We start from the raw sequence: 13,294 nt of genomic DNA, 5'->3' as shown, positions 1-13,294 counted from the left end.
CTTTCTTTTTAAGTTTATTTCTTTGGCCTGGCTGGGGTAGTATAGTTTCAGTAAAATTTGAATTATCTTTTAAGTTTTAATTATAATGATAGTTATTAAGTTGAGATAAAATTAGTGGTCTTCTGATACGTGCGCGTATCTTGGTGGAGATAAAATAGAAAACAAATAGAAAATTAAGTGAAAAGATAGGAGAGAAAATAGAGATTTGGCTTTACGGATGAAGCCGGGTGTCCTAGCGCAATTGGGAGGCCGCCAATCCTCTCTCAAGATATACTCAAGAATTAAATTAAGATATTCTCCTTCCCTTTCTACTTCTTCATTCATCATAAATACACTGATTGTCCTAACCACCTACTCCTAGTCTCCTACAATGTCTCCCTACAACTCACCCCACTTTTAATTACTACATATAATAACTAACCACAATCCCATACATACATATAATTAATTATAACTGACCACAATCACAAATAACCACACCTAAGCAAGAACCGGCACATAACATTCCATCCCCCTAAAATTTGGTCTTGTTGTCAAGACCACTAAATTGCAAATAAAAATTAAAAGTAATTCCACCCGGATCCCAAATCTTGTTGGGATAATTCCCAAGTTTCTTCCGCCGATTGCTAATGTTACGCTCACGAACTCGTCGGTCCAACAATGCTTGAAGAACTTGACGAAAATTCTGTACGGATCCAGGATGGTCAATCTCCGAACAAATCTCTTCCCACCACTCTTGTTTTAAGCCGTTAAACAGAGGAGGATATACCCGTATAGACCCGGGACGGTCAATTTCTTCCGTTGTGCCTGGCTTTGATTCCATTTGATATGTGCGCGTATCTTGGTGGAGATAGAATAGAAAACAAATAGGAAAATAAGAGAAAAGATAGGAGAGAAAATAGAGATTTGGCTTTACGGACGAAGCTGGGCGTCCTGACGCAATTGGGAGGCCGCCAATCCTCTCTCAAGATAAACTCAAGACAATCTCAACAACCTAAGATATGCTGTTAGGAGGTCTTGTTGTTTGTCAGTTGTTGCGATACTTAAGTTGTTGTTTATTCTCCCGTATGTATTTCCTATATATTGATTCAATACACTTGCATGTTCATTGGGTTGACACCAACAGAAGGGATGTTACTGATGGCTGGCTTTGGTAGTAATAGTGCTGTGGGCTGACTTGGATTTCTGGCTTTGCTGGCTTTCTTCTGGCTTTTCCACCTAGCCGCCAAAGAGTAGGTCTCTCTCTGAGCGTATCACCTGTAGATGAGTAGCTTCCTCGAATGCTTGGCACTTTGGGCGCTGCTTTCTCCATCTACTATCACACTTGAAGCAACGCAATCAATTACGTTAAACCTCCGAGAAGTCTGGCTTTGCTCTTCCAGTTCGTAAAGAATTTTACACCAATGGGTTACCGGCCGCACAGGCTCTATTGGTCCTTGGCTTCTCAATCTCTTTCTTTACTCAAAGAGTGGCAAACTTGAGACTGTGATTAGGCGGGGACAGGATTTGAACCGCAATCTTCAGGTCATGGGCCTGATGAGTTAACCAATTCCTCTACCCCTAGTTGGTATTTAGTTTAGGGTTTATTATTTCCTTTCACTTTTCCCAACGAGGTGGAGGGCCATCGCAGAAAGTCATCTGTCTCCGTAGTTCCGGAGACAGGAATTGGGTAGTGGGGGTGGGGCACCCTTGGACCCCCAAAAAAGGCTTTGACCTGCTTGCTATTGGAAAGTCTCTGTTTACCGCGAAGTGAATAAAGTTGGGGGGAGAAAAAAAGAAAGGGATGGGAGGGAGCCTATCACTGCTTATGGCTCGCTTCCTATTTTTTAAAAAGAGTACTCCTTAGAGACCCACCTTCGCTGATGACAAAGACAAAGGGGCAAGGATCTCGTGGAAATGTCCCATCAACAAATAGAAAGAAGGTTAGCCCGAGAAAGCACCTTGGTTTAGGTAAAAAAAAGTGAAATGCGCCTGCTGTGAAACTGCCCTTTCGAGCATCTTATTTGAAATCCCTTTCTAAGCAAGGAGCACAAAAAGAATCGGCAGATCAAGGTTGGATGGATACGGGAATGCCAAGGAAGAGATGGTTGCTTGGGAAGGCCATCTCACTCGAAAGAAGCACGAGCGTGCCATTGAGCCAGCTTTGCCAGATCAGACAAAACCGTCTTAGGGCACAAGTCAAGCTCATGATAGGCTAGCAATCACACACATGGTTTAGTGGTTTGTTGTGCTGTGCGGTCTTCTTTCAGGATCCGATGGTTTGTTTTTGTTGTTTCAGCCTAAGAATCTTGAATCCTCCCCCTTGGTTGTTCACGTCTAGGCCCAATAACTGGAGATGGTATGAGGATCGAGATCAGCTTTTAGGCGTGGCTAGGCTTCTTGCAAGTTCCGAATCGAGACCAGCTTGGATTAGAGCCATGAATTTGGAAACCCGCCCTTCCATCTCTTTGAGGTGGGGCCAGTTACTGTCAAGAATATCCGTTTTGGGTTGCATCGATCAATGCCCTATCATTAGAAGTAGAAGGTTGTTGCACTTTGATAAGCAGAGGGCAATGGTCTGAATATTGTCTAGTGAGATGGATAGTCTTAATGGGGGGAAGAGTAGTGACAACTGCAGCATTGGTTAGAACTCTGTCCAGCCTAGCCCAGATTCTTGAAGGGCCCTGATGATTATTGCTCCAAGTGAAAAGGTTTCCCTCAAAGCCAGTATCTCTGAGGCCTGCAAGTTGCTGAAAATCCACAAAATCTGCAACAGCTCTAAAATTTAGAACACCACCTCCAGCTTTTTCAGAGGGGCCAGAAAGAATGTTTAAATCCCCTCCAATGATCCAAGGGGGATGCAAGCCCTGAGCCATCTGAATGAATTGATCCCATATAGGTCTTCTATCCCTTAGGGAATGCATCTAGGGATTCCCGAGCGGTTAAGTGAGACGGGGAATGGGGACCGGTAAATGAATCTGTTTTGATGAGTTACCGTAATATTGTTGGGGACAAACTGCACTAGACTCTGTGTAAAATGCGGTTCTCAACGATCCCATTTTCTTCATCCTCCCTCCCCTTTGTCAATAAGGTAAAAAAAGAAAGCGGTTTATCCAAAAGTGCGACTAGCAAGTGGGGTTACGCACGCCATACAGTTGTGAATACTTGTGTCTACTTTTTGTTCAAATTCAATACCACGTTTTGTCTTCTTTTTTTGTATAATTTTTCATCTACTTTTTTCAAAAAGATAGATTTCCAATCAATTCCTTTCGTTTCGTCTCTAACCCTTTCAAAAACTGGTTTTTTGGTTTGCGAGAGCCACCTAGAAGTTCTCTGTCTCGAAAGCCGCCCCCTAAGGAAGCAATCCATAGGGTTGGTGTGGCCGGCCCTAGTTGCCTTGATTTACACTAGTTGTTTCCAGTAGCTCAAATCCGGATTCTTCTTGATGTCGAAACACCCTACTACTCGAAAGCCAAAGAAATGGAGAGTCAAGCGCGCGCCCAGCAAGAAAACCAAAACTCAACAGGGGTGCTAGCGGTAAATCAGCTCGACCACTGGGAGAGAGTGGTCTACGATCAGTAGCAAGAAAAGGTTGGTCGTAGATCATTAACACGCAACGGTGCTCTACGATCAGCTTACTAATAATTGGGCACATGAAGCCTTGTCTTTGTTGTTCTGGCATGCTAGCCGTTGCTTGGTTCTGGCGTGGCTAAGATTTTTGTCCTTCCCTTTCTACTTCTTCATTCATCAATAAATACACGGATTTTCCTAACTGCCCACTCCTACAATTTCTCCCTACAACTCACCCCACTTTTAATAACTACATATTATAACTAACCACAATCCCGTACATACATATAATTAATAATAACTAACCACAATTACAAATAACCACACCTAAGCAAGAACCTGCACATAACATCTTAACATCCATTTTTCTTATTAGTTAGTTTCGTTTCTTAAGTAAAACCATGTGATACAGTAATTGTGTTGTTCTTGATCAGGTTTATTTGAATAAGACATGAAGTAGAATATGTTTAATTGCTGAACAAGATGCTTAGGGGGTTGGGTTGGTCATTATGTTTGTGTCATGTATTCATGTCTTGACAGTTGACATGACTAAGCTGTTTAATAAATGGGAGGTATTTAGATCGTGTGTAATCCGTTCAACCGATTTGACCCATTAAATTTTGATATATAACTACTATATAGATTATATTTGAACACCACGGGGCGAGTATTTGAACACCTTAGGGCCAGTAGCTTGGTGGAGTATATCTTGTTTCTCATGGTTGAGCTCACAAGTCATATAATCGTATATTTTATGAAATTCAACTCCATTAACCTAAAGTAGGTCATACTTAAGCCAAAATGAATATGACTACTTAATCAAATTTTTTGATCATGTTGTGTTTTGTATTGGTGGATTGATAAATTGGTCGTGTTCAGACTTCAGAGTAGGTTCTTAACTCAACTTTTGCCGTTTTGCATGCATAATGTTTGTTGTCAGCAAATTCAACGACATGAACCCAATGCAACTTGTGCACTGGGACACTTTTTTTTTTAATTATTAATTTTCCGAATCTGAATTTGTACAAATTAGTAGGATTAATGCGGATTTAATTAATAAAAAATACTTATTCCATTTGCGAGTTAGGGGGCTATATTGGTATTGCTTAAAACTCTTGTGGTCGGTTTTGAATCATCTTCTCCATGATCGACTCCCCTTTTCTAACTGATTCATTGCTAAGAGTGAGGAGATGCCTCCTTTCCATGTTCTCTCCTCTTTTGTTTGAACAAGTCCCACTGATCAAACTTGAGGATTTGCTTTCCTTGCTGCCGCCACTGGAATCACCAGAATTATCCCGCTAGGCTTGTCAATCGGTACGGTTTCGGTAATACAGTACGGTATAAAAAATAGGTACCCAATACCGATACCGTACCATACCGTTTAAGAATACCATTTTCAATACTGACCGGTACGGTATAAAAACGGTATTAAAATTCTGAAAGTGATAAAGACTTCCTGCGAACGCTCTTTTCTTCTTCTGGGTTATGGCTGCGCTTTGAGCAGATCTCTTTCCTTCCATTTTTGGATGTGGTGAAGAAGATCTTTTTTTTGTTTCTGGATTTGGGGAACATTTGGTGCGAATTTCTTCCCTTTGAGGTCTGAATCTTCTCCATCATTTCCAGTGTTTTTGTGTTTTTGTTTGCCCCTCTTTATCTAATCTTCTATGTACTGATACTGTGTAGTTGGGATGGATTGTTTGGTTCTATTTCTAAAGCTGCAACGCTGGGGAGGAGAGAAGATGGTGAGAGGGAAAACCCAAATGAAACGGATTGAGAACACTACGAGCAGGCAAGTGACCTTCAAGCGTCGAACGGATTACTCAAGAAAGCGTTCGAGCTTTCCGTTCTCTGCGATGCCGAAGTCGCTCTCATTGTCTTCTCCTCCAGAGGGAAACTCTGTGAGGAAGCCAGGAAGGGCGAAGGGGAAAGGGTAGTGCGACTGTGCAAAAGGGAAAGGGCTGAAAGGAATTAGGGTTTTTAGGTTTTAGCCTTTTAGGTAACGTCTTAGCCATTTAGACTTTAGGTATTTTTTTTAATTTTACAAGTATACCCCCCAAAACGGTACGGTTTTGGTACCATTTCGGTATAACGGTACGGTTTCGGTACATACCGATAGTATTGTACCAAATACCGATACCGTACCGTACCGTGGTCAATACCGTTTGACCATACCGTACGGTACCGTACCGTTTTTGCAACGGTACGGTTTTACACGGGCAGTTTCGGTTTCGGTGTACAGTTTTGGTTCCACATTGACACCTTTATATCCCGCTGCTGGAAATTGCTGGAATAATCGGGGAGCACCTCTATCCGTGAGTGATCTGGTGCTGAGTGATTCTGGGCACTCTTCTTTTACCTAAAGTTGAAGAAAAACAAGGACCGTAGAACATTAAATAAAGAACAACCCTAGAAAGATTGTCAATTGAATTTTGGAACATATCACAGTATCACACAAAATTCCCCAAAGGAAACACAGGCCCATGTAGAAATAGGATAGAACAGAGAAGATCCACAAAAGCAGGTTGCAAAATTTTACTCCTAATGAACTATGCAACTTTCTCGTTGAGATTTGCAGCCACCTTGCCTTCTTTTTTGACCTCTCCAAAGTCCCTGGCAAAGCTTCCTTGACTACCCATGCGTCCTGCTTTAGATTACTGCCTTCTCATGGATAGAGAGAGATGTGAAATTAATTGTTGGGGCACTGTAGGAATAGACAAAATGGGGAGTATAGGACATTGAATGGGGTAAATTGGGTAAGTCGGATATCCAACTAAAGACTTAGAAATTCGAGAGGGCACTTCGAAACATAGTTTTGCTTGTGATCCAGTAATTTAAATATATGATTTCAGTGTAACATATCAACTCGACAAACAAAAATCCAATCCAGGTTATGTGTAATATGTCACTTATATGGTATGCACTTATGATAATTTATTGACAGTGTGAAATAGGTACAATAAATATAAAAAAATAATATCCAAATTCCCGAATCAATCCGAATCTGAGCTTTATTTTAGTCTGCTTTTTTAACGAAATTCTTAAATTAACAAAACAAATTGATCTTCATTAAGTGCCTTACGAATAATTTCTGAATCCGAATTTGTCAACTATGGTCCTATGTAGACTATTTTACTCAAAATATTATAGTGTACAGGTGTCTATTTGATAGAGGGTGGATCTCGGTGCAATGGTAAGGTTTCTGGGTTTGAGTCGGAAAACAGCCTCTCCGCAAAGCGGGGGTTAGGCTGCGTATATTATGACCCTACACAGATCCCGCAGTGGCGGGAGCCTCATGCTCTGGGTACGCCTTGAAAGGTGTCTATTTGATATGTCTTCCTTGATCAGCTAGGTGTTAGCTGCTTCCAGAGATCCCTACTGAAAATAAGTTATACCCGGGTAAGATGTATGTAAAAATTCTGAAGCATAAAGATATTTGCTGCATATGTATATATGTTTCCTGCTAATTTGAATGTAAATTAGTTCTAGAAAGCCTGAAAGGAAATGAGGTTTTTCCTCCAAGATTAGCAGTTTCTTGGAACATATATGCATATGCTGTTGTAACTTTAAGATATTTACAAAATCTATTGAATAGCGTCTCTTTCATATTTTATTACTTTGAATATGAAAGTTGTAAAATATGAAATATTTTATAGCACATTGAAAATTTTGATACAAAAATATAACAACCATTTCTTAATTCATTTAGCTTTTCAAAATACATAGTATGATATATATTCTATTATTTTTTCCTATAATTAACATGTTCTCATTATATCCTGGAGTTGTTTTCCACCCAACAGTATTGTCTTAGTTTGTCGACATTCTTGTGCTTCCATGACTATCGGCTAAGCCATTGTGACAGTAATACATATACAGAATAAAGGAAGTTGGGAGTTGGGATAAAACAAATTCTGGGTCTTTTCTAGTTTATCGCCGTCAAAATGAACTAGATGGAAAATAATTCTAGCTGATGTGGATAATGCCTAACAGTGTTGATGCTGGGAGAGCTTCTGCAGTAGTTCCATGCGCTGCTCTGCAGTTTGTAATAGCAATAACAAACTTGTGAGTTGGGTGTGGCTGCATGCGGGTGCGGGGGGAGGAGGGAGCTGTGGTTGTAGTAGGAAATCTTCATATGTGCCTAAGTTTATAGATATTATTTTTCTTAGTTGTAGAACAAATTAATACTTAGGAGTTCATTAAAAGTAGTTAATCAGAAGAAGTTCTTGATAATATTTTATTTGGTAAAATGGCTTGCCCGCTGGGCCCTACCCTAGTCAACCTGCATGCCACATGGTTCGGTTGTTGCAGCTCATGGCATATTGAAATATGTTAGTCTCCCCCTGCAGCTTTCTAAGGATCAAGGCCATTAAATCATTTCTTACCTGCCAAAAGGTAGAGATAGTGGTAAAGTTTGGTTCTACATGCTGAGCATTTCTCAGCTGACAAATGGTTCTTCTATATGTTATTTCCCCCATGCCCATTTGGCTTTTTTAATCTGATGACTCTTCCTTGTAATTTACATTGCCGCAGCTCACTTAGTAATCATTTTCTCTATTTGTAGGTCATGTTTCAAAAGATCTTTTTCAGATGGCAACATACTTTCTGAAAACTCCACACCTATATTGGCTACAAATGTTGTGCAGAAGAAGCTTTCTAACTCGGCCTTGCCTGAAAGTATGCAAGGAGGAGGTAGCAAGGGTTTCTCGGAGTCCACACCGGAAATCTTAACCTGTGGAAGTGATTTATTGTATTCAAGGTTGGCCTCTTATTTTCCTGTATATTGCTATGAAGTGCTTCTTTACCATCCAAATATCTACTTCTTTCCAACATTTTTAATGATCCTGTAATGAATTTGGTGATATATGCACTGGCCATGATAAAAAATGGAAAGAAATCATTGATGCAGATAACTCATATAAATTGCCTTATTTTATTAAAAATAAGCCTTGGGTTGGGTTGGGTTATGTATGTGTTGGGCTTTTGATCCCATGTCTTTTCATTGTAATGGGCCTAAAATATGGGTTGAAGGTAGGCATACGGGATTAGGCTTAGTTAGTTCCTTTTTAATTTTAAGTTGTTTAGTTAGCTTTGAACACTCTCACCTGGGAGTGGGATGTTTCCTTTTAGAATTATGTTTTTAAGCTGTGTTGCTATTAGCAATAGAATTTACTTAACTAGTTAGGTTAAGAATGTTATTCAGTTTCCATAAATACTTGTAATGGCCATTGGCTACATACACAATTTAGATGGATAATAGACTTGAGCTTTGCTTCAATGGAGTGCTGTTCGATTCAGTAGAGGGTGGAAGATCCTTGGAGGACAGTGAGATTCTGATCTTTGTTTTTGGTGGGAAGCCATAGTTATCTCTCTTCTTTCTATTCTCCGTCTCGTCAAGTAAGCTGCTGTTTTAGTTCCTTAATCAACTGACATTGCTGATCTGTTTTTGCTTCCTTGTTCTATGTTAATTCATCCTTCAGCCATCTACTAATAATCCTATTGTTCTGTTGGTATTAATTTCTAACAGAATAGTTTTGATTTTTGACCTGCGGATGCTCTGTTTTTAGAGCAATTTTCAGTCCAAATCGAGTTCTCAATTGGGCAGATCTGACAGTCAGATCTAGTTGACCTTTTGGGGTATTCAAGGCCTTGTCTAAGGAGGCTTTCGACCAAGGGCATTTGCTGATCAGAGCTGATCTGATCTAATTAAATATCTCCTAATTTCTGTCCTGTTTTAAATCCTGAACTGAAGTTTCTTTGATAATCTTAAATGTGACCAACTGACCATTAAGTCTGTGAGATATTTTGGGTTTTGAATTAGTCAGCCAAGAGTGAAACTCAACCAGACTTTGAGGTTAATCTGAATCTCTGATTCTGAGTAATTGAACTTCTCTTTCTGAGTTTCTATTTCAGATTTAGTTATTCTTTAATTACTCCTAATCTGACCTTTGGATCATTGCTGGATTCTGGGGATCATCTGTTCTAATTGTTTGTGAGTGGTTGCTAGAGTTTGATCTTTATCTGAGAAGGTTGACTTTCCTAGTTTGAGTGACTTGGGATCCTGTAAGAGGGAGCTATTTAGCCTGAACCTAGGGTTCATCCAACATACCCCCACCAATCTTCTTCTTGACCTCTGCTGAATTTTACGTATCTAATGGTCAGAACATCCAATTTTGCCGATTCTTTTCCTTTTCCTCCCCTTATCTCCCAAGTCCATTCCTCTGACCAGTTTGTGTAATGTATTTTGGTAGATAACATGGAAAAACCGTGTCTTGGAAGAATGCGTAATTTGAACGCTTTGGTGGATGCTCCTGCTAGACATCACCACCCTTCAGAATTGAACTCTTTGGTGTGTATAACCTTACTATCGCATAACTTAAGACATTGAGGAGGATTTCCTCTTTGATCATTACTGTCTTGTCCCTGTATTTGCAATCAAGGCAAACTCTTGTTGCCAAGACCAGTGGATATGGTGTTCTTTGTTGAACTTCTCGTAGTTAGGAATTATGGTTCGCAATGGTAGGGAAATTTCAGGACAAAGCAAAGGGAGAGGAGGCCTCCTCTCCCTATGTGGTGTGCTGATTATCCCTGTGATTCGGATCTAGGTGATGCAGGAGTATTTTATTATAATGTTGTCAATCTACTATTTGTAGCAAAATTCTTTTTATAATACTTTCTTGATTACAAGTATACTATTTCTAATTACTATTTTTGGTAACTTCTTGTTTTGAATCATATTGAGAGTTTTAGTTGGGGAGTATTGATGCAGATAAGTCACCTAGAGGACTTATTTTATTGGAAATAAGCTTTGGGTTGGGTTGTAGGTGTTAGGCCTTTGATCCCATGAGTTTCCTTAGTAATTGGCCATTTTAATGGGCCTAAAATACAACAACAACAACAACTCAGCCTTATCCCAACTAAATGGTGTCGGCTCCATGGATACTCACAAAGACAAAAGATGGTGTCCTGTTTTGAGTCAGGTTATTTTATTATTTTAGTTTCCTAGTTAGTTTATGTTACCTTCTTGATGCAGAGAAGTCACCTAGATGGCTTATTTGATTGGAAATAAGCTTTGGGTTGGGTTATGTAGGTGTTGGGCCTTTGATCCCATGGGTTTCCTTTGTAATTGACCAATTTAATGGGCTTAAAATATGGGTAGAAAGTAAGAAAACGGGATTTATTTCATTAGTTTAGTTAGAGTCTTGTTTTGAGTCAGTTTATTTCATTATTGTCTTAGTCAGTTTATATTAACTAATTTGTTAAGGATTGAGATAGGTCTTTCCTTTTTAGTGTTTGAGTCTGTTTTTGAGTCTTCTATATAAGTTTGTAAGGGGCTACAGCCTTGTACATGAATTTGGTTAATGAGATTGAAAAAAAAAAACATAGTTTTGTGCTTTGCTCTGTGGGAGAGTATGGTGAGAGACCAAAATACGGTGAGAGGCTGTGGCCTGTGGATGAGAGACCCGAGTCTAAGAGAGACTACCCTATCTTATTCTTCCCTTCTTTGATTTCTTGTTTTTTACTTTACTGTTCTTAAATTTTCTTCAAATCTGAGAACCAATTGAAATATTGACTGTTGCTGGACCTGAAGTTTGCGATCCTCTTGTGGACTGGTCTACATTAAGTATTGATTAAGTTGGTTCCTTTTCCTTGTCCAGTTGTCCTAGTATGATATGATCTGTTGGTAGGAGGTTCTGTTGTCTTGAGCAAGACGAAGTCTGAGTAGGAGCCTTTTAGCTGCCTCATTTTTCTGCATGTTTTTTTGAAGAAGAATGTTGAAGTTGTCAAACCATGGTCTATATGTAGGCATGTAATTTGAAGTTTTAATTTAGTTAATGGATTATGGCTTTGTTAAGGAATGGTTCTCAGCCATTGTCGTTTGATTGTAAAACCCTGCCACTCTTCATGTTGGACAGTCCCTTAGCTCTCTTGTTCCTTCTCCAAGTTTTTGGTGATTCGTTATTGTATATAAGTTACTTCTTTATTCTTATTGTATGGTTGGTTGTTGGTCTTTTTAAGCCTACTACTCTGGGATTATGTCTTGCTGTCCTACATAAGGCAACTCTATGGTTGCCTCACTGGTTCCAAGACCACCCTGATGGATGGTCCCTATAGCTAGTTAATGTAGTACTGAATATTTTTGTAAACAGCTTTGAATATGAATGCTTGAGTGATCAGAATCGATCACCCAGGCCCTTTATTTATAATAAACTGAAGTACAATTGATCAAAGTAAAAATAGGAATAACTCCTCAGTCCTAATCCTACTAGGAATTCCTAATACAACTAGGAATCCCAGAATAGCACTCGGCTGAGGAGAAAAACAATAAAAAGAGGAGAAAAAATAAAAGGAGGACAAAGAATAAACCTAACACAACTAGGACTAGTTACCCCAATCGAGTAAGTAGCCTATTTCAACACTCCCCCTCAAGTTGGAGCATAAATGTCAACCATGCCCAACTTGACCAGAATAGGATGAAAAACCTTTCCACTTAAGCCTTTAGTGAACACATCAGTAAGCTGGTCAGCAGATTGCACAAAAGGAACACACACCAGCCCTCCTTCCAACTTTTCTTTAATAAAGTGCCTGTCAACCTCCACATACTTGGTACGATCATGCTGAACAGGGTTGTGAGCAATGCTAATAGCAGCCTTGTTGTCACAATACAACATCATGGGAAGAGAAACAGGAGTATCAATATCTTGCAATAAACCTTTGAGCCATAACATCTCACAAATACCTTGTGCTATAGCACGAAACTCTGCTTCAGCACTAGATCTTGCCACGACGTTTTACTTTTTATTACGCCATGTAACAAGATTGCCACCAATAAATGAACAATAGTCAGAAATGGACTTTCTATCAGAGGAACCAGCTCAATCTGCATCAGTATATGCTTTCACACGAAGATGACCATTCGGAGACAAAAGAATACCTTTACCCGGTGCTGATTTTAAATACCGAAGGATCTGGATAACAGCATCCATGTGAGAGGAATGTGGATCATGCATGAACTGACTAACCATACTTACAGATACTGCTATGTCAGGTCTTGTATGAGACAGATAAGTGAGCTTACCAACCAATCTTTGATACCGACCTTTGTCGACAGGAGTTCCCTCCTTTTCTTTAAGTCTGGTAGTAGCATCCATAGGTGTATCAGAAGGATGACACCCTAACATCCCAATCTCGGTCAATAAATCTAGGATGTACTTCCTTTGAGAAAGAAAGATGCCTTTAGAAGACCGAGCAACTTCTATCCCTAGAAAGTACTTTAGTTTTCCCAAATCTTTTATTTCAAATTCTCACCCAAGATGAGTCTTCAACTGAGTGATTTCATGATTGTCATTCCCGGTAACCATAATATCATCCACATAAACTATTAGGAGAGTTATCTTTTCACCATTTTTCTTGATAAACAAAGTATGATCAGCGTTGCTCTGCTTATAACCTGCAGAGACCATTACCTTATGAAATCGTCCAAACCAAGCACGGGGGGATTGTTTCAGTCCATATAGAGCACGCTTCAATTTACAGACTTTCCCGCTGGTCTTATCACAAGAGAAACCAGGTGGAATGTCCATGTACACTTCCTCGTCAAGTTCTCCATGGAGGAAGGCATTCTTTACATCTAATTGTTGTAACTCCCAGCCAAGATTCACTGCACAAGAAAGTAGCACTCTGACAGTGTTTAATTTCGCAACTGGTGCAAAAGTCTCCTGATAATCGATCCCATAGGTCTGAGTAA

General features: G+C 39.6%; 1 protein-coding gene across 2 annotated transcripts in view; it reads left to right on the top strand.

Moving 5' to 3' along the window:
* The window catches only part of LOC122667189 (phosphoinositide phosphatase SAC3-like), a 69,883-nt gene that overhangs the window by 31,287 nt on the left and 25,302 nt on the right, over positions 1-13,294 (top strand). For both annotated transcript variants that reach the window (XM_043863418.1, XM_043863417.1), the window contains exon 13: positions 8,111-8,305. In XM_043863418.1, the coding sequence (XP_043719353.1) occupies positions 8,111-8,305 (195 nt within the window). The remainder of the gene's footprint in view (positions 1-8,110; positions 8,306-13,294) is intronic.

This window comes from Telopea speciosissima, chromosome 7, assembly GCF_018873765.1.
Source record: "Telopea speciosissima isolate NSW1024214 ecotype Mountain lineage chromosome 7, Tspe_v1, whole genome shotgun sequence".
Taxonomy (NCBI): domain Eukaryota; kingdom Viridiplantae; phylum Streptophyta; class Magnoliopsida; order Proteales; family Proteaceae; genus Telopea; species Telopea speciosissima.
Note: the sequence above shows the minus strand (reverse complement) of the source record. Positions and strands in the feature narration are given on the sequence as shown.